At 42.8% G+C, this 27502-nt stretch overlaps 1 protein-coding gene across 1 annotated transcript in view; it reads right to left on the reverse strand.

Annotated features, from left to right (window-relative positions):
- Window positions 1–2127: 2127 nt before the first annotated feature.
- The window catches only part of OTULINL (OTU deubiquitinase with linear linkage specificity like), a 36047-nt gene continuing 10672 nt past the window's right edge, over window positions 2128–27502 (reverse strand). Inside the window, exons 2-8 of the mRNA XM_074985956.1 lie at window positions 19864–20023; window positions 19719–19750; window positions 18876–18967; window positions 15753–15902; window positions 11196–11324; window positions 5066–5338; window positions 2128–4080 (exon numbers count right to left, since the gene is read on the reverse strand). Of these exons, the coding sequence (XP_074842057.1) occupies window positions 3901–4080; window positions 5066–5338; window positions 11196–11324; window positions 15753–15902; window positions 18876–18967; window positions 19719–19750; window positions 19864–20023 (1016 nt within the window). The 3' untranslated portion in view covers window positions 2128–3900. The remainder of the gene's footprint in view (window positions 4081–5065; window positions 5339–11195; window positions 11325–15752; window positions 15903–18875; window positions 18968–19718; window positions 19751–19863; window positions 20024–27502) is intronic.

A 27502-nucleotide genomic window follows, 5' to 3' on the forward strand; every position in this document is an offset into this window, starting at 1 on the left:
TTAATGGTATGGCCAGCTTTCCTTAAATCAATTGGTAATCTGTTCAATAGGTCCCCCGGCATTTTAGCATAAAGAGGACATTTTTAATGCAACAGTCTTGAAAAGTCTTGTATTCAAAATTAATAGAACAAAAATAATGTAATTTTTTCATAATTCATTTTCATTTATAGTATTTATATATTCCTAGTCATGATAAATATCCTGTCCAGATACTGTAGACTGTTAATAAACTTTCTAAATGCTCATAAAAGTATAACAAACACATCTGCAGATCTTTACTTTATATACACAAATTTGCAAGGGCACTACATTGTAACCTTACTGGGGACTGAGCCACATTTGTCTATTTAAGTAAAGTAATGAGTACACTGTTCGTATGCAGGAAACAGGAGCAGTATGCTACTATTCATAGAATCATAGACTTCTAGAGATCTCAGGAGGTAATCCAGTCCAGCCTCGCTGCCCAAAGCAAGATCGACCCCAGCTAGATCATCCTAGCCATGACTATGTCAAGCTGGGATTTAAAAACCACCAGGGATGGAGATTCCACACCATGTCTCAGTAACGCATTCCAGTGCTTCATCACCCTCCTGGTGAAATCGCTTTCCTCTACCTCTGTAACTTCAGACCATTGCTCCTTGTTCTGCCATCTGTCACCACTGAGGCACTCTCTCCATCCTCTTGAGAGCCCCCTTTGTAGGAAGCTGAAGGTTGCTATCAAATACTGCCTCATTCTTCTCTTCTGCAAACTAAATAAGCCCAAATCTCTCAGCCCCTCCTCATAGGTCATGTGCTCCAGCCCCTTAATCATTTTCATTGCCCTCCACTGAACCCGCTCTGATGCATCCACATCCTTTCTATACTGGGGGGGACAGAGCTGGACACAATAGTCCAGATGTGGCCTCACCAGTGCTAAACAAAGGGGAATAATAACTTCACTAGATTTGTTGGAAATGCTTCTCCTAATATACCCCAATAGGCCGTTAGCCTTCTTGGCTACAAGGGCACACTGTTTACTCATATCCAGCCACTCATCCACTGTAATCCCCAGGTCCTTTTCTGCTGCACTGCTACTTAGCCAGTTGGTCCCCAGCCTCTAACACTTTTTAGGATTCTTCTGTCCCAAGTGCAGGACTCTGCACTTGTCCTTGTTAAACCTCATCAGATTTCTTTTGGCCCAATTCTCCAATTCATCTAGGTCACTCTGGCCCCTATCCCCACCCTCCAATGAATCTACCTGACCCTAGCTTAGTGCCATTGCAAATTTGCTGAGAATGCAATCCATTCCCTCATCTAGGTCATTAATAAAGCTGTTGAACAATACTGGCCCTAGAACCAATCCCTGGGGCACTCCACTTGAAATCAACTGCCAACCAGACATTGAGCCATTGCCTACTACCCGTTGGGCCCGTCCATCAAGCCTACCTTCTATTCATCTTACAGTCCATGTATCCAATCCATACTTCCTTAAGTGCGAGAATGTTGTGGGAAATTGTATCAAAACCTTTGCTAAAGTCAAGGTATATCATATCCATTGACTCCCCCATGTCCACGAAGCCAGTTACCTCATCATAGAAGCTAATCAGATTGGTCAGGCATGACTTGCCCTTGGTGAATCCATGTTGACTACTCTTGATCACTTTCCCCTCTTCCAAGTGCTCCAAAATGGATTCCTTGAGGACCACCTCCAGGATTTTTCGGGGGACTGAGGTAAGACTGACCAGTCTATAGGTCTCTGGATTATCCTTCTTTCATTTTTTAAAGACGGGCACTACACTTGCCTTTTTCCAATAATCCAGGACCTCTCCTGATCTCCACGAGTTTTCAAACATAATAGCCAAAGGCTCTGCAATGAGATCTCCCAATTCCCTCAGTATCCTTGGATGCATTAAATCCAGGCCCATGGATTTGTGTGTGTCTACCTTTTCTAACTAGTTCTTAACCCATTCTTTCCCCACCGAGGGCTGCCCTCCTTCTTCCTATACTGCATTGCCTGGTGCTGTAACTAATATTAAACCTGTGCCCACACAGAATGGAACCAAAACAGATGAACATGTTGAATTCAGGAGAAACATTTTGTATAAATAAAATATAATCAGAAATGTGTTTTAGGTAAGATGTGCAAAATTATGTTTCAAACCATTTTAATTAAAGGCTACAAAATATTGAACAAAACATCCAATCAAGTAAAACTTTCAGAAAACAAAGCAAAACAAATACAATACTCAACAAATATAAAGGGGGAAAGTGGCTTTTTATTACCAAAAGGAATAGATCAATCTCTATGTACTAAAATCATAGAAAATTGGTTTAGTTCCTGGGGACATGATTCATCACTTCATTTTGGTAAATTATTTCCTGTGAGAATAAAATAAACACTACACGTCTTTGGAGATTATTTCAATAATATTTAAAGAGAAGTTGTTTCTTATCGTAAACTTCTCTCTAATTCTTATTACTGAAGTGGTTCAAGCAATTTTACGTTTATGATAATGTCCATATATCACAAACAAACGTATTGCAAAACTGTTATCACTATTTTCATTAAAGTTAAACTTCCTAATTTTATAAAATGGTCAAATTGCAGTTCACTCTTTTAGAATGATGGGAATGTGTGAAGCTCCCTATATAAGACAGCAATACTTGTTTTTTAAATGTATCTGGCACTCCTTTCCTTCACAGTAGACATCTTTTTAATTAACATAAAAGTGGGAACTGCTATTTCAACAGTAATTTCAGACAATTTTCTTGTTATACTGGACACTCAAGACCCTTCGAAAACTAGAAGTAAACCTGATGTTAAGAAAAGTAACTTCAAAGTAGTAAATTGTATATACAAAAAAGATTAGAAATGCACTTCTGTTAAAATGTACTTAATGTACAGAGAGTTAACATTTTTATGAAAAGGCAGTATTTGAAAACGCACTGCAGTATACAACTTTCTCAAATCAATTGAAAAGAAAATCTTTTTCATATTTTTGATAGGTAACATTTAAATCTGACCCTTCCAAAAAGAAGGGGAGGGAACGGAGATGGGGGAAAAGAATACACTGAGTAATGCTATACAGTAGTCCTTCAAAATGCATGATTTCAAGTTGCGCTTAACTCTCATTAGTGAGAATTAAATGCAACTCAAAATCCCACTCCTTGCAGCCCTGGCTCAACGCTCCCAGCCCCACATGGCTCCAGTTCAAACCTCCCTGCCCTGCACGGCCCCGGTTCCAACGCCTGCACATGCGTGGCTCCAGCTCCACCCCTGCCCCGCATGCGTGGCCCTGGCTCACCCCTCCTCTTGCACCCAGCTCTGGCTCACTCTCCCGCCGTGCCTGGTTCTGGATCTCTCTCTCGCTCTCTCTCTCACACACACACACACACACACACACACACACACAGCTCTGGTTCAACCCCCCAAAGGGCCGCATGGTCCTGGCTCACCACCAGCACTCCACCGCCCCAACCCACCACCAGGCTTATCCCTCCCCAACTACCCCCCCATTCCCAGGACTTACCTTTCAAAAGGAGCTCCAGGTGCTCTTGCTGCTTCCCTGGCTGCAGAACACGTGTTCTGCTGGGGAAAAAAAGCCACCCCCCTCCAACTTACGTGAAATTCGAATTGTGTGAGGGTGCGTGGGAATGCAACCCTCGCATACCTTGAGGGACTACTGTACTGAAAGTTACTTATTTTTATTACCATCTTTGTTTCTCTCCCAAGTCAGTCGCTTGGGAGTGCCGAACCAACCTTCTTTACGAATAGGCATCATTTGGCATTGCACAGTTATGCACAACACATCAGTGTGTCCTGCAGTCACAAGTTATAGACTTGAAATCCTAATATTGGCAGCAAATGACTTGGTTTAAAGGTGATGGTCACTTCTTGCATGACACGGTTAGAAATCAGTCTTATAGTCTGATAATGGGGATGTGATAGTGATGGTCATCCTCAGTTAGAAGAGAGATTTCCTGCCAGTCCCTGTGATATTCCTCTGGATAGCTTACTTGAAACTCTTCTGTGTTAAACTTATACAGCCTGTATATTCTTATCCTTACTTCAAGTAAATATCCAAGAAGAAACATTTCAACCTGGGGAGGTGGGAGGGAAAGAAAAGACACGTACATTTGTTCGTAGATTTAGAAAAAGGAAACAGGGGTACGGGGAGCCACCCCACACTACAGTGATACTCTGATGTTTATAGTATGTCATTTAACTTGTTTACTTGTGTAATACTATGAATGGACAAGGAACTGCAGCTGCAGGAATTTCCCACAACCACAGCTCATAAGTAACCAAAGGAGATATCTCTCAGAAGGGCAAATATACTTTCCTAAGTGGCCTATCTGGAAAGCTAATATTAAAAACAAACAGATGCAAAAGGTGAAGTAGGTCAAACATGCAGATTATTGCTACATGACTTTGTTTGATTTGTAAAGATATAGACTAACAAGACTACCTCTCTGTGACTGTACAAAATATTGTCATTTAAAATCATGCTATTTTATATATCAGTGATATCACTGCTTTTAGTAATTTGTATGAATAATTCCCCAAAACATTTTATTTTGATGTCACAGAAAAGTTCCCCTCACCTTTTTCAAGTGCTTTTCTCTAGGAAAATTTAAATAAAATAATTCCATCATGGATGATGTATTAAATAGAGCTGAGCAATAACTGATTTTTTTAACTCAATGGCTAAACTGAAAAAAAAATCAGTTTCAAACAAAAACTATTTTGTTTTTGTTTTTTCTTTGGGGTCAAACTATTTTTTAAAATGTTGATTACAAATGACACTTTGTTCAGATGTCAAAAGAGTTACTATAGAAAATGTCAAAATGAAATGATCTGACCTTTCCAAAATTTCTCTTCCAATGTCTTTCTGGCTGAAACTATTTACCAAATTCTACCTGAATTTATAAACAGGTTAGATGCTGTAATAACAATGCATTTTCATCCAGCTCTAGTATTAAACTATATTAATCGTATCAACTCAATGTATTCAAAAGTACCTCCAAATCCTAATCCTTCAGAAAACATGGACTGCTAGAATTTATTTTTAATTTACATCATTACCTGCTCCACACCACTGGTGTCCCCTATGGAACTCAGATGATTCATCATGAAACTCAACGGGTCTGAAGAGGTATCACGAGCAAAAAGGAAACTAAAGAGGACGGGCACATGTTTCTGCTCATACTTCATCTTTTCATAGGCTTCCACAACTTGGAAAAGCATGATGAATTTTATAGCCTCATACAGTTTATATTCCTTGCTTTCATCAGAGAAAAGGATATTGCACATGTTTCCTCTTTCATCACGGTCTTTAACCCCGCTTATTTCAGTCCACTACAAAGCAAACACAAGAAATTCAAATCATCTTGCAGGAGCTGTCGCTGTGCCTCCATCTTGAGCACAAGTGGGCTCTGCTGGGCTGGGAAAAGCTGGGCAGCACTTGGCTCATGTGGAGTGGAGGGTGGGGGGTGGGCCTTTAAAGGGAGCGGCTGGCTGTGGCCCCGGAAGGGCTTGGTGGCCGTGACGCTTCCTGCCTCCAGTCTTTCAAAAGAGGGCTTGGAGTTGTGTGGAGGCTCTCTTTCGAAAGACCGCGGCAGCACTTCGAAAGAGCAGATTGAAATGTTGATCTGCTAATGGTGTCGGGTGCTCCCTTTTGATGGCCGCTATTTCAACCACCGAATGTCGATTTTTGCCCTTTCGAAAGGGTGCTCACATGTAGACCCAGCTAAAATGAGATTAAACTAGCTAGAGACATAAAAGCCGTGTCTACACTAGCCTGCTACGTCTGCACTAGCCAAAAACTTCAAAATGGCCATGCAAATGGCCATTTCGAAGTTTACTAATGAAGCGCTGAAATACATATTCAGTGCCTCATTAGCATGCGGGCGGCCGCAGCACTTCGAAATTGACACAGCTCACCACCGCGCGTCTCATCCAGACAGGGCTCCTTTTCTAAAGGACCCTGCCTACTTCGAAGTCTCCCTATTCCTATCTGCTCATAGGAATAAGGGGACTTCGAAGTAGCCGGGGTCCTTTCGAAAAGGAGCCCTGTCTGGACGAGCCGTGCAGCAGCGAGCTGCATCAATTTCGAAGTGCCATGGCCGCCCATGTGCTAATGAGGCACTGAATATGTATTTCAGTGCTTCATTAGTAAACTTCGAAATGGCCATTTGCATGGCCATTTCGAAGTTTTTGGCTAGTGCAGACGTAGCCAAAGGGTAACAAGAAAGTAGTCTAAAAATATATATCAGTAGCAAGAGGAAAACCAAGGACAGGGAAGACCCATTATTCACTGAGGGGGAAAAGAAAGTAACAGAAAATATAGAAATAGTAGGAGTGTTTTAAACAAGACATTGAGAAAATAAGATATGCTCTACTCCATGCTGGTGAATTCTAGATGGAGCACTGTATTCAATTTTGTGCGCTGCACGAAAGGAAAGATGAGGACAAATTGGAAAAAGTCTACAGGAGAACAACAAAAATGGTTAAATATCTAGAAAACATGACCTATGAGGAAAGACTGAAAAAAACCTGACAGAATTTTGGTAGCATAAGCTTTCATGGGCAAAGACCTGCTTTATCAGATGCGTAAGTGGGGGTTTCATTCAATACAGCTAAATAACGTGCCTTGCTTGATGACAAGTATCAGAGGGGTAGCCAAGTTAGTCAGTATCTTCAAAAACAACACGTGCATGAGCTCATGCATCTGGCGAAGTGGGTCTTTGCCCACGAATGCTTATGCTTCAGAATATCTGTTAGTCTATAAGGTGCCACAGGACTCTTCTTGTTTTTGAAGATACAGACTATCTCAGCTACCCCTCCGATACTTGAGAAAAACTGGATTTATTTAGTCTAGGGCCGTGTCTACACTAGCGCCAAATTTCGAAATGGCCATGCAAATGGCCATTTTGAAGTTTACTAATGAAGTGCTGAAATACATATTCAGCGCCACATTAGCATGCGGGCGGCCGCAGCACTTCCAAATTGACGCAGCTGGCCACCACGCAGCTCATCCCGACGGGGCTCCTTTTCAAAAGGACCCCACCTATTTCAAAGTCCCTTTATTCCTATGAGCAGATAGGAATAAGGGGACTTCGAAGTAGGCGGGGTCCTTTCGAAAAGGAGCTCCGTCGGGACAAGCCGCACAGCGGCAAGCCGCATCAATTTCGAAGTGCCGCGGCTGCCCGCATGCTAATGAGGCGTTGAATATGTATTTCAGTGTTTCATTAGTAAACTTCGAAATGGCCATTTACATGGCCATTTCGAAGTTTGGGGCTAGTGTAGACACGGCCTAGAGGAGAGAAAACAGAAGGGAGACATGATAACAACACAAAAAGGTTATTAAGAGGGTGAAAAAATATTTTACTTAACATCTGAGAATAGGACCAGAAGCAATTGGCTTAAACTGAAGCAAAGGAAGTTTAGGTTAGACATTAGGAAAAAACTTCCTGTCAGGGTGGTTAAGAACTAGAACAAATTGCCTATGGAGCAGGGACCTTTTTAGGGAGATTCTAGGGGGAGGCCGTAGCCCCTGATAAAGTTTGAAACCCTGCAGTTCAGACCTGGGGTTTGCTTAAAGACATGTCCTAGCTCCAGAGGCAGCTCTGATCTACATCAAAGCTTGTGCTGCTCCCAGCTTTGTGGTGGGGGCAGGGAATTCTTTTTATAAACAGAGGGATTCCCCTTGCACTCCAGACCAGGTGGTGGTGTACCAAGGTTCAAGGATTCCCCCCAGGGCCAGATTCGTTCCTCTGGGGACCACTAGATTTTCTGGGGACCCCTAAGCTCTGGAGTGGAGCTAAAATGAAGTGGCTCAGTGTGTGAGCAGGGGCTGCAAGGAAGCAGGATGGCAGGGGGGTGCAGGGTCTGGGCAAGTGGTAGGGCATAGGAGCAGACTGAGGGTAGGGAATCATGGTCTGGAAGGGAGATAGGATGCAGGAGTGGGGCTGGGTGGAGGATCTGGGCAGGAAGTGAGGTAATATGGAGTGGGGGTCTGCACAGAAAGGGGCAGGGGATGGGAGAGCTTGCCAGATGCAACACCTGTGGTGGGGGCTGCAGATGGCTCCGCACCACTATGAACAGGTAAGCACCACCCCCAGAAGCTCCCATTGGCTGGAAATCCTGACCAATGGGAGTTACAGGGGTGGATCTGCAAGCAGCATCGAGGACAGAACTTTCCTTCACTGCTGTTGCTGGCACAGAGCCAGGCAGTGCTTACAGGCCAGATGCTAACTGTGGTTTGTACCTTGATCCCCTCACCTAGCAGCTGGGAGCTGGCACTCCAGCTATACAGGTGTTCACTGAACTGTGGCACCTCCCCCATGCTTGCCCTGCTGAGAAGGCAGAAGACGCAATCCTGACGGGCTGGAGCAAGGCAAGTTGTGGACCAGATATGGCCCTTAGGACATAGGTCCCCTACCCCCGATATAAGGAGAGATTAAAAAGACTGGGACTTTTCTGTTTGGAAAGAAATGACTAAAGGGCAGGGGATACATTAGAGGTCTAGAAAATCATGAACGGTGTGGGAAAATTGAAAAAAGAACAGTTATTTACTCTTTCACTAATACAACCCAAGACAGTCACTCAATGAAATTTATATGCAGCATATTTAAAACAAACAAAAGAAACTTTTTCTTCGTGGTCAACTTGTTGATATTTTCCCAAGTATGGTGGAAAGGCCCAAACTATAACAGGGTTCCAAAAAGAACAATACAAGATCAAGGAGGATATGTCCATCAGTGGCCACTAGCCAAGATGTGTAGGGATGATGTCCCTCGCCTCTGTTTGCCAGAAGACAGGAATGGGTGATGGGATGGATCACTTGATGAGTGCCTCTTCTGTTCATTCTTTTGAAGCACCTGACATTGGCCACCTGGCATTGGCCACTGTTACAAGAGAGATAATGGGCTAGATGGACCATTGGTCTGACTCAGTATGACCATTCTGAAGTTCTTATACAAAACCCAGATGTATCTGCTGGACCTGTAACCCAGTAGGCCCCACTCCCCCTGCAAGCTGAGATAGAGCCCAGGAGTCCTGACAGTGTCTGTATGTCTCTCTCTCTCTCCACAAAGTTAGTGACAAAGTAAGAATATACATTAACATTTTAAGCCTAACCAGTGTCCTTTAAGTAATTTGCCACAAGGGCGGTGTCTACACTAGCCAAAAACTTTGAAATTACCATACAAATGGCCATTTCAAAGTTTACTAATGAAGCGCTGAAATACATATTCAGCACCTCATTAGCATGCGGGCGGCTGTGGCACTTCAAAATTGACGCGGCTTGCCATCACGCGGCTCGTCCAGACAGGGCTCCTTTTCGAAAGGACCCCGGCTACTTCGAAGTCCCCTTATTCCCATCTACTCATAGGAAAAGGAGCCCCGTCTGGATGAGCTGCACGGCGGCGAGCCGCGTCAATTTCAAAGTGCCGTGGCCGCCCACATGCTAATGACGTGCTGAATATGTATTTCAGCACTTCATTAGTAAACTTCAAAATGGCCATTTGCACGGCCATTTCGAAGTTTTTGGCTATTGTAGACATAGCCAAGGTGTCAGAACATGTTAGTATTAGAGCTGAGTGGGACTAATATTTAATTTTGGGGTTTTTATATAAGAATTACATACAGTGCTTCTGTCACCTAACTGCTAAATTATCTGCCCAAAAATAGAGTTGTCAAGTGCCTTAATAGCCCCTGGAAAGAAGTCACATCAGGGAGAGAGGGAAGGAAGGTGAACAGGGTCAGTTCCCTCCCCCATTTGTTGCTTGGCTTCTATGGAGCGTGCTCGATAACAATTTCGAAGCCACTGTCCTCACTCTGCCCCCTGCATGCTCTCAGTCTGCCCTCCATAATCAAAGCATACACAGACCGACCCCCACCAATCTGAAATGATGCCCCTACTGGAGAGGTTGTAGAGTCTCCATTACTGGAAGTCTTTAAGAAGAGGTTAAACAAACACCTGTAGGGAATAGTCTAATTCAGAGGTGGGCAATAATTTTTGCTCAGGATGGCCACTCCACAAATTTTGGAAAGGTGATGGGGCCAGACCTTTCTTATTGGAAAAAACTCTTCATCTATTTCAGGGGCAGAAATGATACAGTCTGCAGGCTGGATCCCACCCTTGGGCTACATCTGGCCCACATTTTAGTTATATCCCACTGCCAGGGTAGCAGCATGGGCGAGGAGTTACATGGTTTTTAAATACCTTCAGGGACCCCAGTTGGGAGCCATGCAGTGAAGGAGCAGCAGGGACTGGGAGCCAAGACTGGAGCCCTTTAGATCGGTGCTATTTGAAGTGCTCCCTGCCCCTGCTGCTACAGCGCTGCCTGGCCACAGCCTGAGGTTCCTGTGGCTATTTAAAAAGCCCACGGCTCCTGGCGCACCTTACCCCTCATGCCCTCCTACCTCAGCAGTGGCCAGACTGGGAGCTGCCAGCCCTTTAAATGACTGCAGGAACTGCAGGCAGCTGCCAAATGGTGCAGTAGTAGCAGGGCCAGGAGCCCTTTAAATAGAAGCAATTTAAAGAGCTGCAGAGTCGCAGCTCACAGGCCCTCAGCTCCCTGGAATAGTATAAATAGTATGCAGAGGTCAGATGCAGCCCAGGGGCTTGATCCAAGTGTTAGGCAGGATGGATCCGACCCATGGGCTGTATCTTCCCTGGTCCTGGTCTAATTATTAGGTAATCCAGTCTTGTGTGCAGGAAACTGGAGTAGGTGACCTACCAAGATCCCTTCTAGTCCAACACTTCTATGATTCTATGACATGTGCTTGATATAAATAGGGTAATTTAATAAGGGCCCAAATCATAAGCATCTACCCCAAGATAGAAAAAGACAAAGAGACCTAAAAGCCTTGATGTGGATGCTCTTTGTGAGGTCAGACAGAGGGCAAAGGTGTAGCTAGCCCTGTAACAAGCAACACCAGGGTGGCAAAACATAAGATAATTTGCTGGTAAACCAAGACAAATATATATACAATAGAATTAAAAATTACTACATAAAGACCAAAATAGTGATGACCACCAGCTACAGGGGCATGCTTACTCCCATACTTAAATCCACTAAATACCAGTAACAGCTGACAGACTGCACAGGAACAATGTCTTTTTCTGATACTTCTGTGACAATAAATGATTATACTTTTCAGTCTCATTCCACATTTCTAACATCTTTTCCATTTCCTAAATATTCACCTGTGTTTTTAATGTTTCCATACATTTACGTAATTTTCCAAATACATTGGGTCCTGTGTATCTTTCTGGTCCAAAACTATACTGCTGAATCCAGTTGCAGCCTTGTGAATACAGAAGCTTTTCAGGGAGCTGTAAAAATATAACAGGGTAGAGATCACTACTGTGACAACAAACAAAATATGTTTAACTAATTTAGGTATAGATTACGCATGTTTTAAATGATAAACCACATCCTGCATAAGACTAAAACCCTGAGCCTATTGCTTTGAAAAAGGAACAATTACTTACTTGTGATAACTGGAGCTCTATCTAGGAGATGCATTGACGGGCACTGCACTTCAAGTGTGCATGAGCTCCATCTGCCCAGAACCACAGAATTCCTCCTAGAGGTGTCTGCTCAGTTCCTGTATGCACCCACATTCTCCTTATGCTCCACACTCAGAGCTGGATATATAATGGGCTGCTGAACCACCCGCATCTCAGCTCCTTCTTCACCGCAAGGTTGTACAATGAAATTCAAGGCAGCTGGAAAACGATTCATGCACGTAAGGGCATTTCAGAGAATTCCGTTTACTACATGGTGAATGATCTTTCTTTCTTCAAGTACTTGTTCTTCTGTGTGGTGCACTTTTGGGTGATTTACAAACAGAGTCTCTCGCAAGGAAGCAGATGCCTCCACGCTTGCACCAGTACAGAATGCAGGACTGACCTAGCCCAGGAGGCATCAAAGGCAGATGCTCGCATCAGAGCAGGTGTACCAAACCCCAGGTTGCTACTCTGTACATGCCAATGATCCTCTAATGAGGCTATCCAAGTTACCGAGGCTCTTGTCAAGTGTGTTCTTACACTGCCCCCAAGTGGCATCTCATTCAGCTTGTAGCAGTGTACTATGCATACTGAGATACACTTTGACAGCCTCTGGTGGAAATGGCCTCTCCTGTCATCCTCTCTGCAAACAAGACAAAGAGGCTAGGTGAGTTTTAGACTGGCTTTATCCTTTATAGGTCTTCTATGCACATCCCAGAAGTGCCACTGGGTCTCTTTCCTTGTGGTGTGTAGCTTGGGAAGGAACATAGGTAACTTTGGATGCTTTGGTTGATGTGAAAGTCAAACCTCACATGTAGTCTTATGGACACCTTATACTGTGTGTGGGATCCTCCAGGAGCAATCCTAGTGTCCCTTCCTGAATGACATGATAATGACCAGAAACTCCACCTTCATGGAAAGATGCTCCAGAAAGCATGGTGCTAGCCACTCAAACAGCAACCCCCTCAGCCAGAATAATATCAACTTATCAAAGTCCCAGGCTTTGTCACTGGAGGGTAGTCCCTAATTAAACCCTTCAGGAACTGGGATGTACACAGGTGTGAGAGGACAGTGCAGCCGCCACCCTCTGTTGGGTAGAATGCACTGGCGGCTGTCAGGTGTACCATCAGAGAACTGATGGAAAGCCCTGAGGATTTAGAAGGTAAAAGGTAGTCCGACATGTCCAACACCCCTGAATGTAGGGGAGAAATTCCCAGTTGCTCATACCAGATCATAAACCTCTTCCATTTTATAGCATAGCACCTCCTTATAGCTTTACTATTGCTAACTCAGTGTAGCCAGACAGAATCCCCCTGCTTCACTCCATCTTGCCCCTCTTCAGTGCCTCAGAGCACACAGCACAAAGAAACAGCACAGTCTTGGAATGTTTTGAGAGCACAAATGCGCTAATCTCAAACACTGTCTGCTGGTGCCTCACAAACACAGATGTGCTATGTCAGCATGACCCTGGACTGGAGAATACCGATAAGAGGGCTAACGGTCTAGCTGACGGCCTCGGGGCTTCAAGCTGCCCTTGGCTGGTATTGATAATTGATCCACCCACACTTTTGTCCCAGGAAGGGAATTTTACTGCCCATGTGAAAGTTTGCCCCGTTTCTATAAATCTAGTTATCTCTGTCTTACAAGTGTAACTGCCTTGTAAACACTGGTGTCACAAAGACAAACCAATACAATTGGTACCTTATAGATAAGGAAGACTATACGTGCCCCAAGGGGTATAAAGAGGGGCCCGGAAACCTACTCTAAATGAGCTCCAATTACCTACACCTGCCGGTCGGGTAAGGTCTTTGCCTCCCAAGGATCCAGGGAACGCTCTCCTCGTATTTGTTCTTCCTAAGGGATTCAGTGAACGACGCTGGCTACGCGAGGAGTCGAAGGACGCAGGGGTGAGAATTATACCTGCAATGGTTTTTTTTTTTTGTGCACATTTAATAGTAAGAGCTCTTTAGGCTGAAGCATCTGGTCCTCAAATGGGTAACTCTTTTGATTGACATGTCATTTGTATCATCCTACTAGTGGTTAAGCAAATAGAGCAATAACAGTGTAACCATTAAGATTTTATCTAACTTTTCTCACAACTGTAACCACTAAGACTTTATATAATTCTGTAACCATTAAGATTTTCATTTCTGCTTTGTAATAAATAGTAACTATGTTTAAGCTTCAGCCTGACTCCTTCTAGTTGCTGTAACTCGGCCAAACACAAACGAAGAACCTTAGCCGGTTTGGCTATATTCAGCCTGGTCAGTGGTAAGGTGCAGTAAAAGCTGGGCGCTGAATCGTGCTGCCTCCATGGAGCCGATTCCCGGGGCACCCGTCAGCCTCTCTGGCTGCCCACTGCAAAGGGACAGTCTGTCCTAGCAGTCAAAGACTCGGGTGGAATAAGCTCACTGCACCAACCCTTGGGGGCACCCATCAGCCACACTGGCTGCCCACTGCGAAGGGACAGTCTGTCCTAGCAGTTAAAGACTCGGGTGGATCTCTGGAGCATCTATCAGTCAGTTTTGGCTAACTGCTGTGAAGGGACAAGCAGTCCTAGCAGTTAAAGACTCAGATGTGATAACACACACACCACGCAGTACCCAGCCATCGGCTAACACTCAGTCAGGTCTGCATGTCATCCAAACAAACTCTTTTTAGGCTCAAGATCCAGCCAAATACCACACCCTCAGGTGCAGGTGGAAACGCAAAGGGGACCCCAAGCAAACAAATGAAGTAGACTATGGGGTAAATGAACTGACAAGGCTACACCAATGCCATGAGAATAACTTGCACCCTCTCATGACTGATCTTTAGGTACCCGTGGTCACAGACGGATCAGGGGAAACACTTGTCAGAACCTCCAACCATCATATGAGGAAAACATCACAGAGAGCCTGTCTGTGGGGCAGAACTCCCTGCGCTTCTTGTTCAGGTGTGTTACAAACAAGTCTGTGAACAGGTGACCCCACTCCTGAAATACCATCTGCAGAGTCAGGCCATGAAACTCCCACTCTTTTTCAGTGTCTGCTAAAGGAGTCAGCCAGGGTGTTCTGAAGCCCTGGCAGATGGACTGCTCAGGACAATGTGCAGAGGTATGCACCCACTTCACAGATGGATGACCTCCATAAAGAGATCTGAGGACTATGCATTGATATATTGTCAGACAGTAGCTGGACCAACTGGCCCCAAGTGCAAGGGAGGAAATGTTTGCAAGTCAGCTAACCCACACTCAACTCTAGCAAACTGATGTAGAAAATTCACACCTGAGGTGTCCAAATCCCTTTGTCCAGCTGCCCCTCCACATGACCTCCACTGACCGACAGGGAGGTGGTCTGTGGTCATAGTTGTACTTAGTAGTAGGTAACAGAACAGAACATCCACAGCCACCTTTTCCCTGGCTTCACACAAGCTAAAGCAGTCGATAACCCTCAGTGAACTGAGATTAGCAAGTTGAGGCTGAATTTAGCTAAGTGGGCACCATCCACAGCCATGCCTGCAGGCACTTGAGGTGCAGCCTCATGAACTGAGTCATATATGTGCTTGCAGCCATATGGCCCAACAGGGCCAGGCTTTACTACATAGATTTCTTGGTGCTTGCCCTGACTTAACTGTATTAGTTCACTGACAGGCACAAAGTGATTGTCTGGCAAGCATGATACTGAGTCCAGCAGAACCCAATGTTCTCTATAGCCTGTAGCCTTGTACAAGTTCATTCTGAGACCCAGTCTTTTAAATAGGCTGAGGAATATGACCATACAACCACACCATCTGACAGGTTCACTTCTTGAGAGGTCAGCCATCCAGGTAGGGTTATGCAATTGCCAGTGTGCTGCTATCACCAGCAGCACTGTAGTGAACAACAGGCTTCCCTTTTCAATTCGGGCCTGAAATTGCTTCCTCTTGTTGTGAGGAACATAAGTACTTTTGTGGCCTTTTTCACAGGCAACCAGACAACCAAGAGCACAATGGAACTCATCCCTGATTGGGGTCTCTAGGCACCTCCAGTGCCAACAGTGAATATTAATTCCTTTCCAGTGGCAGGTACAAGGCTTAAAATGGGACCACATAGATTATTACATCATATTAACATGACAGAAATAGCTTCCATGTTTGCATTGTACTTAACCTTTCTTGCTCCCTCCCATACTCTCTACTCATACTTGCAGCAGTTTTAGAGAAGTTGTTGCTGGATCAATCCTATAACATAAGGATATGTAAATATTATTTGCTCCAGTGATTTAAACATACCTTTAAAATGTCTCTCTCCTTCATCCATGATGGAAAATAAATGCCCTGGCTGAATACTTGAAACAGCACAGCTCTTAATGCACTATAGTTGTCTCTTCGGACTTGTCGTATATATTTAATATGGTGTTTCCAAAACAGTTCCTTATAAGCCTAAAAAAAAGGGCCAAACCAATGGTGAACAACACGTATTGTAAATCCTGTAATGAACCAATAAGAGAAGTTAGCTATGAGTCTAATTTCAAGATGCCCTTAGGGGGTTTACAAAAATTCTGTTTATAGTGGAGTAATACTATTGACCTCAGTGAAGTTACTATTGATTTACACTAGCACAAAGTAAAGCCGAAAGCCTAAATACATTGATTTCACTATAGATGTATATACTTTCTATTTGTTTCAATATGTTTATACATGGTCTGGGCACTGTACTTCTCCGATTTCCATAATGATCTTTACGATCATCTGTTTGAGTGCAACACTCAGTGCACATTAAAGTATTTTTATCCTCTCCTTCTAACTTGAAACTGACTATTTACTAGTTTAGAGCTTGTGAACAGGAGATAGCAAACTGCTATGACCATAAGGGTTTCAATTTGTGATCCGCTGGTGTGGTCAGCCTAATATCAACAGACCTAATCTTTGACAAACATCTGCTCCACAGGCAACCACACTTGCTAGCAATTTGTTTTTCACAGTGCCTGAGAAAAAGATCACAACTTTTGTGTCCAGAACATTAAATGATAATGTCAGTATTTTGAAAAAGAAAATTTTGATCCAGATGTTAAGGTTATACAACATTGCATTCTCCTCTAAATTTGTGTACACAGCAACATGCAGCAGATGGAGCCCTTTCATCAGAAATCTTATGCCATTAGATTACTAAATTGACTCTCTCTGAAGACTGCTAGTACAAAATGCTTTAATGCTGAATGATAACCCCAATGTTTGTATCAGTCTCCAGGATCCCTGGAAAGTGTTTCCTCGTGCTTCTTTAGCCATTACTAGTTCTATTTATTCATTCACTATTTATTTTCTGAAGATTTTACTAAAAATAGGTGCATGAAACAGTAGCATAGCTACTGACAGACACTGGAGAAAAACTAATTTAACACACTGTATCCAGTCTATTTAAAAAGACAGGGAACTAGGATATAACCACAATTCTTCGTATCAGTGGCATTTCCTAGCTAAATACTCATGACCCACTGTGACGGCCAAATATTACTTTTAATTTCTAAAAGCATTTGTGCCTATACAACATGTTCTTTGGCATCTTCAGTGTAGTTAATCTTGTAATTGATTATGCCATCAAATGACAGGCCAAGATGAGACCAATGAAATTTTTGGTTGGGTTCTTTGGCTTCCAGAAAAATAAAGTGCCAGTAAAGAATAAACGTTTTAAACCCCAAATACCTATTTTATGTTCCAGAATTCTAGAAAGCACAGATATATATTTAAACAAATCATCACCTCCCCATGCAGACTGAATCAGCAGCTTGCCTTTGATTTGGCAGCATGCCAGCATTGCCAGGTTTTTAGTTGCTATGTTATTGGACCCCAGACACCTCTTTTCCAAACAGTGGAATGAGGTGGTCATTGCGACACTTCAAAAATAAGTTCTTAGTAGTCACATTCCCAGGCATACCTGTACAAGAGGTAAAGCAGGAGAAGTTTTCCCTCAGCATCACATTATTACATATTCATTGCAGTGGGTTTTCACTTTAACTGTATTTAAAGTCACATTTTCTTGGCATTTTGTCTTTAATATCCTTTTTTACTTCCCAAGAGATAACATTAGAAGTAGTCACTTGTTATTAAACTGATTCAAGTACTTCAAGTATGTTTTCGAACGGGTTTCAATATACCGATTACTAAAACAAACCGTAATAGCATTAGGTCAATGTGTCCTTGGGTACAGCATAGAGATTTGGCAGCATATTAAAATAATCATCTGAAATTTATTGCAGGTAGTTTGCATACATGTTGTGCTAGGCTACAAAAATGCCCATTTTCACTTTTTTATAACATAATAAACCTAAATATAGGAGTCATTGTGGGCCAACAGTAAAATATCATTACCTCTCTTCCATGATCAGTAGTTCAGTCTGAAGAAAAGACAAAAGAAAACTGCTGCCTGTTTCTTTTTTGTTTCGGAGCATCAGTCTGTTTGTTTCTGGTAGTAATTCAACATATTGGCACTAATCTTTGCCAACTTTGCTCATGTCCTGCTATTACACTCAAGAGATTATTTCTCCCTACTTTGCACTGCTAGGACAGTTGTGGTGATGTTTGTTTTGTTTTGTTTTTGTTTCACCAAAATTCAACTTTTATATTAAATTAGTTTAGTTTTTTGCTGTTAGAAATCAGAAATCCTGTAACTACTGTTCCTTCCACAAAGGGGTGTGTGTTAGTGAATCAGATCCACTGCTCCTCTGACAAAGGAAAAGTCTAGTTCAGCAAACCCGTGCTTAAGATCAGGACACAGAGTTGAGGCAAACTAAAGTTGCTACATGCCATCTTTGTGTTCCCCCAGAGCTAGTGGGAAATTAATCTGCTCCTCAATGCACATTAGATCTTCTCAGGATTATTTTATCTTCAAACAGCTGGCCTGAGTCTAGCAGTGCAGCTCTGCTCTTTGTATGCCTGACAACCAATTTTGCACCAAACAGTGACCAGCACTTCTAGCTCTCTGGTAACCAGGAACTCCTCTATGAAAAAGGAATCTCCGGCTGTCCAATTAGGATAGCTCTTTGGCTTATTTGTGCTGGTAGAACAGTATAAAAGGGATGCATCAGACATGAGGGTCTGGTCCATATTCTACGTAAATCTGGCCTGTATGCCTACACTGCAGCCGGGGGTGTGGTGTCCAGTTCAGGTGGCTGTATATGTGCTCACTCAATCAGCTAGCAGTCCATATCTACTCTAGTTAGAAATTACACCTCCTAGCCACATATAGAACAATGTGAAGAAGAGCTTCCCCCTCCTCTCTTTTGAAATTAATTTGATCTCACACAGCTCATTAACATCTGCTTACACAAAAAGTGGATGGAATTTATTTTTTTTCTCCCAACTCAGTATTATTTTTTCACACTTCGCACATAGAAAATCAAACATTTTAACTCTTACCGCCCTCATCTGCTTCGCTTGCTTGGTTTCTCCTTTCCATTCTCTCGCACAATAACCAAGCAGATCAACTTCTGCCAGTACGCTAAGGTTCTCTAAACCAAATTTAATTCACAGATTAGATAAATATAAGGTGACCACATTTCCCTATACCAAATATGGGACACCTGCCCTCCATGGATAGGGGGGCTGCTGTCCCATGTCACAGCTCCCCAGTGATGGGGCTACTGCCCCATGGTGGGGCACTGGAGATGGGGGCTCCACAGCCTCCAGGAGGGGGGTGCTAGGGATGGAGGCTGGTCAGCCTCCCAGTGGAGGCCACTGGGGACGGGCTGCAGCCTCCTAGCCAGTGGGAATGGGAGGCACTGGGGATGGGGGCTGCAGTCTGCTGCCCTGAGTAGGAGTTTCCCAGCTGTGGAGGCTGGTACCTTGAGCGGGGCTGGGGGCGGGGTCAGTCTCCTTGGCTTGAGGAGCAGCAAAAAGGACTGTGGAGAATACATACTACCCCCAGCCCACCCCAACGTATCCTGTCTTACCCTATGTCATGGCCCCTGCTGCTGCCAGCACATCTGGCCAGTTAGTATGTGCTACATGTGCTCGCCAGCCAGCACCTGGTATCTGCAGCTGCAACTGTGCTGACCTGGGGAAAGGGCAGCTCAGCAGGGCGCATAAATATGGGACAATTAGCCCTTTTGTTAACATAACGAGGGATTCCTTCTTGACAGCTGAAATATGGGACTGTCTTGGCCAAAACGGGACAGATGGTCACCTGAGATAAATATCTACTTTTTGCATTTAAAGAGGAGGAACGTTATAATGCAGGTTGATAATAAAAAAAAAGTTTACTTCTGAATTTTCTGTGAAGATATCTGCTCCACCTGAAAGCCAAATGATAAGAAAACAGGTGTCAAAAAGAGTTTGCAGAAAGTAAATGTTTAATGAAAGATCAATGATATTATTGAAAATGAAAGGTGTTTTAGTAAAAACATACCATTTCAACAGCTGTGCTAAGTATGCATAAAACCTTCTACAATACCAGAGAGCAGCAATGAGAAAAGACATGATTGTTATTAGTTGTCTCTTTACTTTTTGCCACAGAACATATAAGGATTGATTGATAGCTGCTGTCCAGAACTGTACTTCATTTCTTCCTGAAACAAAAATTAAAAAGCGAACAATATGTCACTGTTGCACAATACCATATTGGTTTACACCCTTTATCCTAATGATTCTACTATATCCAGTGTTGCCAAGCATTCAATAGGAGTTAAATTCTCACAAACAATGAGATTGGCTTAATACTTATGAGGGTTTTTTTAGAAACAATAAATGTGGGAGGCTCATTTTAGTTAGCTTCTGATTTCTGAACCTGTAGGGTGCATTCAAGTCAGGGTTTCAAGCTTTTCTCTGCAACAAGGAAGGCTAGAAACATACTTTTCTAAAGAAAGCTGTGATTCTTATCTAATCACAGGAATCAGGAAGTTGGTGATTTGAGAAAAATAATAAATATTGTGACAGAATAAAATTATGAGAGTTGGAAATAGAGGGAAATCAAGATGTTTTGAAAATTGATTGCTGGTTCTTGGGCAAATACACACTTCCCACTCTCCCGTTTTAAGGCCCAGCCCCCGAAGACCAAGGCAGTTGCAGTCACCAGACAAGAGCACATGATGGAGAAAGCTCTATTTAGCACCATGACTAGAAACCCTATAAAGGAATATTCCTGGCTCAACATGGAAAGATGAACAACATTCCTCCCCCTGATGATCTGGCAGGAGGTCTAGGAGTTAGCCAGTGAGGAATGGTATGCACCTTTAGGCTATGTCTACACAGCAGCATTATTTTGAAATAGGCTATTCCAGAAGAAATTTTCCAGAATAGTTTATTTCAAAATAATGCTGCTACACATAAAATGCATTTCAAAATATCCCCCAGCTATTTCGAAACCGAGTGTCTACACATAATAGAGCCTATTTTGAAAAGACCCATTGGATGCGCACTATGGCTTATTTAGAACTAGGCTCTATTCCCTGTCTACACAGCCCCAATTTTGAAATAGCTATTTTGAAATAGGCACTATCCTTCATGGAATGAGGTTTACCTATTTCTAAGCAAGCCAACCACTCTTTTGAAATTATTTCAAAATAGTGGTTGCATTGCGTAGATGCTAGGGTAGTTATTTTGAAATAACAGCTGTTATTTCGAAGTAACTTTGCTGTGTAGACCTACCCTTACTTTCCAGCTGGGAGAATGCTGGACAGCTCTAGCACTTTGTATTATTTTGAGGGTTTTATATCATTAATTAATAAAACCTGCTCTGAAGAAAAGGACATGAACTGAGTGGTTGCGGAGAGCTTTATTCTACCTTCCTTGAAGAATTTGCCAGCTTTAGGCTTAGTGCATCCCTATAAGTTTAACTATTGCTCTACCAATAACTGCTTCAAATATTGAAACATTAGCACCACAGGATCAACATATCTGTAATAATGAACATTAACTAACAAAAAAGGCAACAAAACATAACTTTCTTGCATCTTCTTTCAGGAGAATATTTTAAAAGTCATCTGACTTTAAAAAAGGCTTTTCTAGAAGAATGTCCATTCACTCTTGAGACCCTGAGCTCTATTGTAGGCACCACAGGTTGGTCAGGACTTTCCCTGTGCAATATGAATTGTAGGCCAGATCCTCAAACAATGCGTATCAGTGTAGTTTCCTTGACTTCATCTGATCAATAATAAAAACATTGAGGATTTCTGTCCTTTAGGCTGTGTCTACACTAGCTCCCTACTTCAAAGGAAGCATAGTAAGTAGGGAGTTGGGAGATTATTAATGAAGTGCTGCGCTGCATATGCAGCACTTCATTAAGCTAATTCTTCCCCGTGGCAACTTCAAAGTATTTAACTTCTAACTGCCAGCTCATGTGTAGCCACAGCTAACCCACCGGCAACTTTGAAGTCCCTGTACTCCTCAAAATTTTTACAAACAATTTCAAAGCAGCTTACACGTATGAAGAAAAAGGCCCTAGAAAGTTAATAGTTACAGTGTTTTATTTTTGACAACAACATGAAATCCTGTGGCACCTTATAGACTAGCAAATATTTTGGAGCATAAGCTTTTGTGGGCAAAGACCCACTTCATCAGATGCATGAGTGGCGGGAGGGGTTCAGAGGGGTATTTAAGGAGTGGGATCCCAGTAAAAGGGAGGGCCAGAGCTGACAAGGTCTATTCAGTCCAGGTGGAAATGGCCCATTTATTTTATCCTTCCTACATTTCTCCACTCCTTTACTTGTGTTTGTGTGCGTACACTCATCCCTCGTTTAACAAGTACTTTACTTTAATGAGTACTCGCTAAAACAAGGAACATATATACCTAGCAAAACAAAAAGCAGTCAAGTAGCACTTTAAAGACTAGCAAAATAGTTTATTAGGTGAGCTTTTGTGGGACAGACCCACTTCTTCAGACCATAGCCAGACCAGAACAGACTCAATATTTAAGGCGCAGAGAACCAAAAACAGTAAGCAAGGAGGACAAATCAGAAAAAGATAATCAAGATGAGCAAATCAGAGAGTGGAGGGGTGGGGGGAAAGGTCAAGAATTTTTTGATTTGATAGTGTATAGACTAGCACGGCTTCCTCTCTGTTACTATATATACCTACCTTTATTCACTATATGAGTGAACTTCCCCTGCTTATATAAGCAGGGTCCCTGGCCGGGGGCGGGGAGACCCACAGTCCCATGGCTGGAGCGGAGCCAGCTGTGGGGTCCTGGGAGGCTGGGGGACCCGCAGCCCTGCAGCTGGAGCCTTTTCCCTCCCTTCCCTCAGACATGCAGCTGTCTGACAGCCTTGCAGCTGGGGGAAGAGAGGGAGAAGGCTCTTAGCCTGGTTCCCTCCCCTGCAGTGACAGGAATGTGAAACTAACCAGCCATGAGTTGATCAGTTTCCCTGCAAGCAGTGGGGGGACTGGAACCAGCCTGCCCCTGGTTCCCAGCTCCTGTCACTCTGGGAGCCAGGAAACTGACCAGCCCTGGTGGTTCCTGGCTCCCCGCTTCCATGAAAATTCAAGTTATGCAAGAACAACCTCTGGGTAACTTGAGGGTTTACTGCATTAGAGACGCCCCCCACCGCCCGCCCTGCAGACCTCACCTTCGGCCAGGTTCTAACACCCCCCAGCAGCCCCAAACTGCCCTCAGCTTTACACCCCCCCAGCAGCCCCAAACAACCCCCAGTCTTACAACACCCCCCCGGCAACCCCAAACTTCCCCCAGTCTTAGACTCCCCCCTGCATCTCTCAACAGGCCCAGCCTTAGACACTCCTCCTCCTCCCACAGCCTCTTCATCGGGGCTGCTAGGCTGGGTGGCTCCCCCAGCCCTCCTGCTCCCACCAATTAACTGAAGTTTTAAGGTTTCAGCACCTAGGCATATGGTAATTGCTATTCCTAGTGATAGAGATAACTGCCATCTCCAGCAGTTATCTGCCTGAGGCAGCAGTGTTAAGAAACTGCAAATGGCTTCTTTAACAGCCACATGCAGCCAAGAACTGCCCAGATGTTGACCTTTAACAAATCTAATGGGACCCATGTTTGGGTCCTCACCCATAGGTTGGGAATCTCTCCTCTACATACATACACTACGTCCCATTTCTGGTGCCAAACTATTCAAATACATCAGAAAAGTACTTAAACTCAACTGGTTTATGTCAAGTTACAAGCACTTGGAACGAATTAGAGACTTTTACATGTATTTTAATGGGAATTTAGCGTTGCTCTTATGAGTTTTCACCTACGAGCAGAAATTTGGGAACCAACTGTGCTCGTATAGCGAGGGATGAGTGTACTTTTTTGGCACTGACAAAAAATAAAAACATCCTTTATGGCACACACAAAGTCAGAAAACTAAGTTATTTATTTTGATCAGAAAGTGATGAGGTCTGAATATTTAGCTCCTACACAGCATATACCAGATCCCTTCTAGTGGCTGCTACTGAGAGCACAATTATTTTTTTACATCAGATCACAGTGGTCTGGGCTCAGGATCTGAGGTTCCAGGATTCGATCTTTGGAAACCACCAATGTGTGTGTTGGAACAAGCAGGTGTCCTTATAGTTGCACAGTGCACACCTCTTTCCAGGTAAACTGAATAAACAATTTAAAAAAACATATAAAATTTCCTTGAACATATAAAATTTCCTTGAATAGTATAAAACTATTTCTCTGTCAATTATATTATCTGACATGGAAGAAACATGAGTATTCTATCTTTTAGACATTATAAGTTACTTCGATGAATACCAAGCAGTCCTGTTGCACCTTAGTGATTAACACATTTATTAGGTCACAGCTTTCCTGAGAAGTGGGTTTTACCCATGCCAGTTCATGACCTAATAAATCTGTTAGTATCTAAGGTGCCACTGGACTGCTCATTATTTCTGAAGCTACAGGCTAACATGGCTACTCCCCTGAGACTATTTGATGAATGTGATACACATCAGCAGGTTTGATGGTTCAGAGAGTCATAACAGCAAGGATGCTGGTGAAATGGGGATCATAGTACCTGCAGCTTGTAGCTGCCACTCCCTTAGAACCAATCTTTGGCCATCTTTACTCAGGGCACATACCTCTCCTTACCCCCAGTGAGTACTTGCTTCCTTTACTGGAGCTATGAATAATTTCAGTCTCATTTTCAGATGTGGGAAGTGTTTTTTCTAAGGGAAAATTGTTCACAATGAGAAGGTTAAGAAAAATTAATAACTTTGCCTAACTACACCAAATTTCTTTACACATATACATTGAGACAGAGAGAGACACCTGGAACATGAATGATAAACCAGTCATATGTTAGCAAAAAGGTTACTAAAAAAGGACAGAGATTGAAATTTTTTCAAGTCACATTTAATATATTTTAACTCAGACTCGATAACTGATTCATCTGAACCCACAGAATATTATTTTTTACCTGCAGATAATGTGATATTGATTTGGAAAAGGTATACAGTTTGATTTGGAAAGGTATTACTACAAGAAAGGTTATTATTTATGGAGAATCTAGTAGTTGCTGGAGTTCATGGTGAGTTGGCCTGATGCTGCTCTAATTGTTTTGTCCAGTCCCTGCTTTCCAAAACACACATCTTTTGATAGTGGTGTGCTAACTCCCAGTTGGCAGAGTAAAGGACTACTCAACCTATACTCAACCCTTCACTTAATTTTAGCCAGAAAGGTGAGTAATATGAATGCCTGGCCTCCTTCAATAAAGTGCCTTGTTATGTGCCTGGATAACTGGCACTTACATGAGGGAAACATAAAATGTTATTCCCCCAGAAAAAATTGTTTTGCTCTCTGACCTGCTTACTGTTCCGTCCTGTTTGCCAGTATCACAAAGCAGGAATCTTATAATTGCACTGTTCTCTATCCTCCAAATATGCACAGCCATTAGGGACTGAGATTAATCCTCACCAGTACCTCCCAAGCTGTCAGCCATACTATAGACACTCAGAGGATGTTTGCACTGCAGGAAAACTCCTGTGACTGGCCCATGCCAAATGACTCAGGCTTAGACTGCAGGATTATAAAATTACAGTGTATTGTACTTATTCCATTTTGGGCTTGAGCCCAGGCTCTGACACTGTTCTTCCCCTTCTGTCTAGAAAGTTGTAGGTAGTTGGTAGGTAGGTAGTCTATTCTGAATTTTTCTCAGATGGACGCAGTGTTATAACAAGAGCACTATACATACAGCATCACTAGGACAGGTATCTTATGTTTGTACAATTCCTAGCACAATGGACTCCTCCTGCTCCATGACTAAAGTTCACAAGCCTCATAATCATAAAAACTATAATAATGCACACAAGCATCAGAAAATCAAGGTGTACCAGCAAACATGAATATTTGTAACCTAAGTAAGGGAAGTATGTAAATAAATAAGCCACTGAGCAGAAAATAAAAAGATACATGCAATAGACACGATTGACCTGTGTGAGAAAATAAACCATCTGTTAGATTATCAGCTTGGTCAGGAGGAAGAACGAAGAGCAGCCTGACATGGCTTTGGTCAAGTGGCCTAATCTCTGTGTTCATCAGTTTATCTATTTGTAAACAACCATTTATAGGCTTTAGGACTCCCAAGTCATGCAGCTGAAATGTTAGGCTGACACAAGACAAGAATCCTATCTAGCAAGCCAACTACTAGTTTCAGGGCAATATTAATATATTCACAAGCTTAGCACACCCCAGATGTCTAATAAATAAAAGATTACTCTTAAGCACACCCAGGAAACACAACACTAATCAATGACAGAAACAGCATTACACTGCTTCCTATTCATAATGACTAGCTTCTTAGAAACAGCATGCTGAATACCTGGCACCTACTGGTAGTAAATTGTTCTGAAAGCCTGTCTGTGTTTACATAATTAGTGACAACAATACACTTTTGCTTCCTTTTGTCTTCACTTGATACAAGGAAGAACCATACTTGTTTGTGCCAATGTAGGAAATCAAGTCATTTGCAGCCTAGCTTTACAGCTATTAATTTAAAGGCATGCATGGAAACAGTACCAGAACCCACAGCTGTTTAGAATAGTGATTTTGTTCTCCATTTTGCTTTTTGGAAAGTACCGTGTAGCGTTTTAACTATTATACTGACTAACGTATTAGAATGCCTTGGGACAGTCAACAAGCATGACAAGGGTGATCCAGCCATTCTAAAATACATGGACTTTCAAAGTCTTTGACAAAGTCCCTCAGCAAAGGATCTTAAACAAACTCTGCAGCCATGGATTAAGATGAAAGGTTCATCTCATGGACCAGTAACTCGTTAAAAATAGGAAACAAAAGATTGGAATAAATTGTCAGTTTTCATAATGGAAAAGGGGTAACTACCACTGTTCCTCCTCCCTCCCTTCTGGATCTGTACTGGGGCTGTTCAACATATTCAAAACTGACAGGGAAAAAGAAGCAAACAGTGAGGTGGCAAAAGCTGCAGATACAAAATTATTCAAGCTGGTTAAGTCGAAAGTAGATTATGAAGGGGCTCAAAGTGGCACAAAGGGATTTCTTTAAACTGAGTGACAAAATGGCAAATGAAATTCAACATCAAAAAGGGCAAAGTAGTGCTCAATGGAAAAAAAAAACATAATCCCAACTATACATAAAAAATGAAAGTGTCTACATTAGCTATTACCATCCATGAAAGAGCTCTTGGTAACATCATGGATAGCTCCCTGACAATACTGGCTCAATCAATCAACTGGCAGAAGTCTAAAAAGCTGACAATAATGTTAAGAACCATTAATAAAGAGCTAGATAATAATATAGTAACTATCGTAATACCACTATGTTATGCCCACTCCTTCAATATTATGTTCAATTCTAGTTGCCACATCTCCAAAAATAATTAGAATTGAAAAAGTACACAGAAGGGCTACAAAAATGATTAGCTACCACATGACAAGTTAAAAAGACAGACTGTTCAGCACAGAAAAAGAGACAACTAAGGGAGAATGACAGAGACACAGGCGCGGACTATGGAGTACCCATGGGGGGGAAAAAAAAAGACAGGTTCACAGCTCTCCTACCAGTGCACTCTCCTCCCACCCTCCTCCAGTGCCTCCTGCCCACAGCTGTTGCGTGGTGT

This window comes from Carettochelys insculpta, chromosome 2, assembly GCF_033958435.1.
Source record: "Carettochelys insculpta isolate YL-2023 chromosome 2, ASM3395843v1, whole genome shotgun sequence".
Lineage (NCBI taxonomy): Eukaryota > Metazoa > Chordata > Testudines > Carettochelyidae > Carettochelys > Carettochelys insculpta.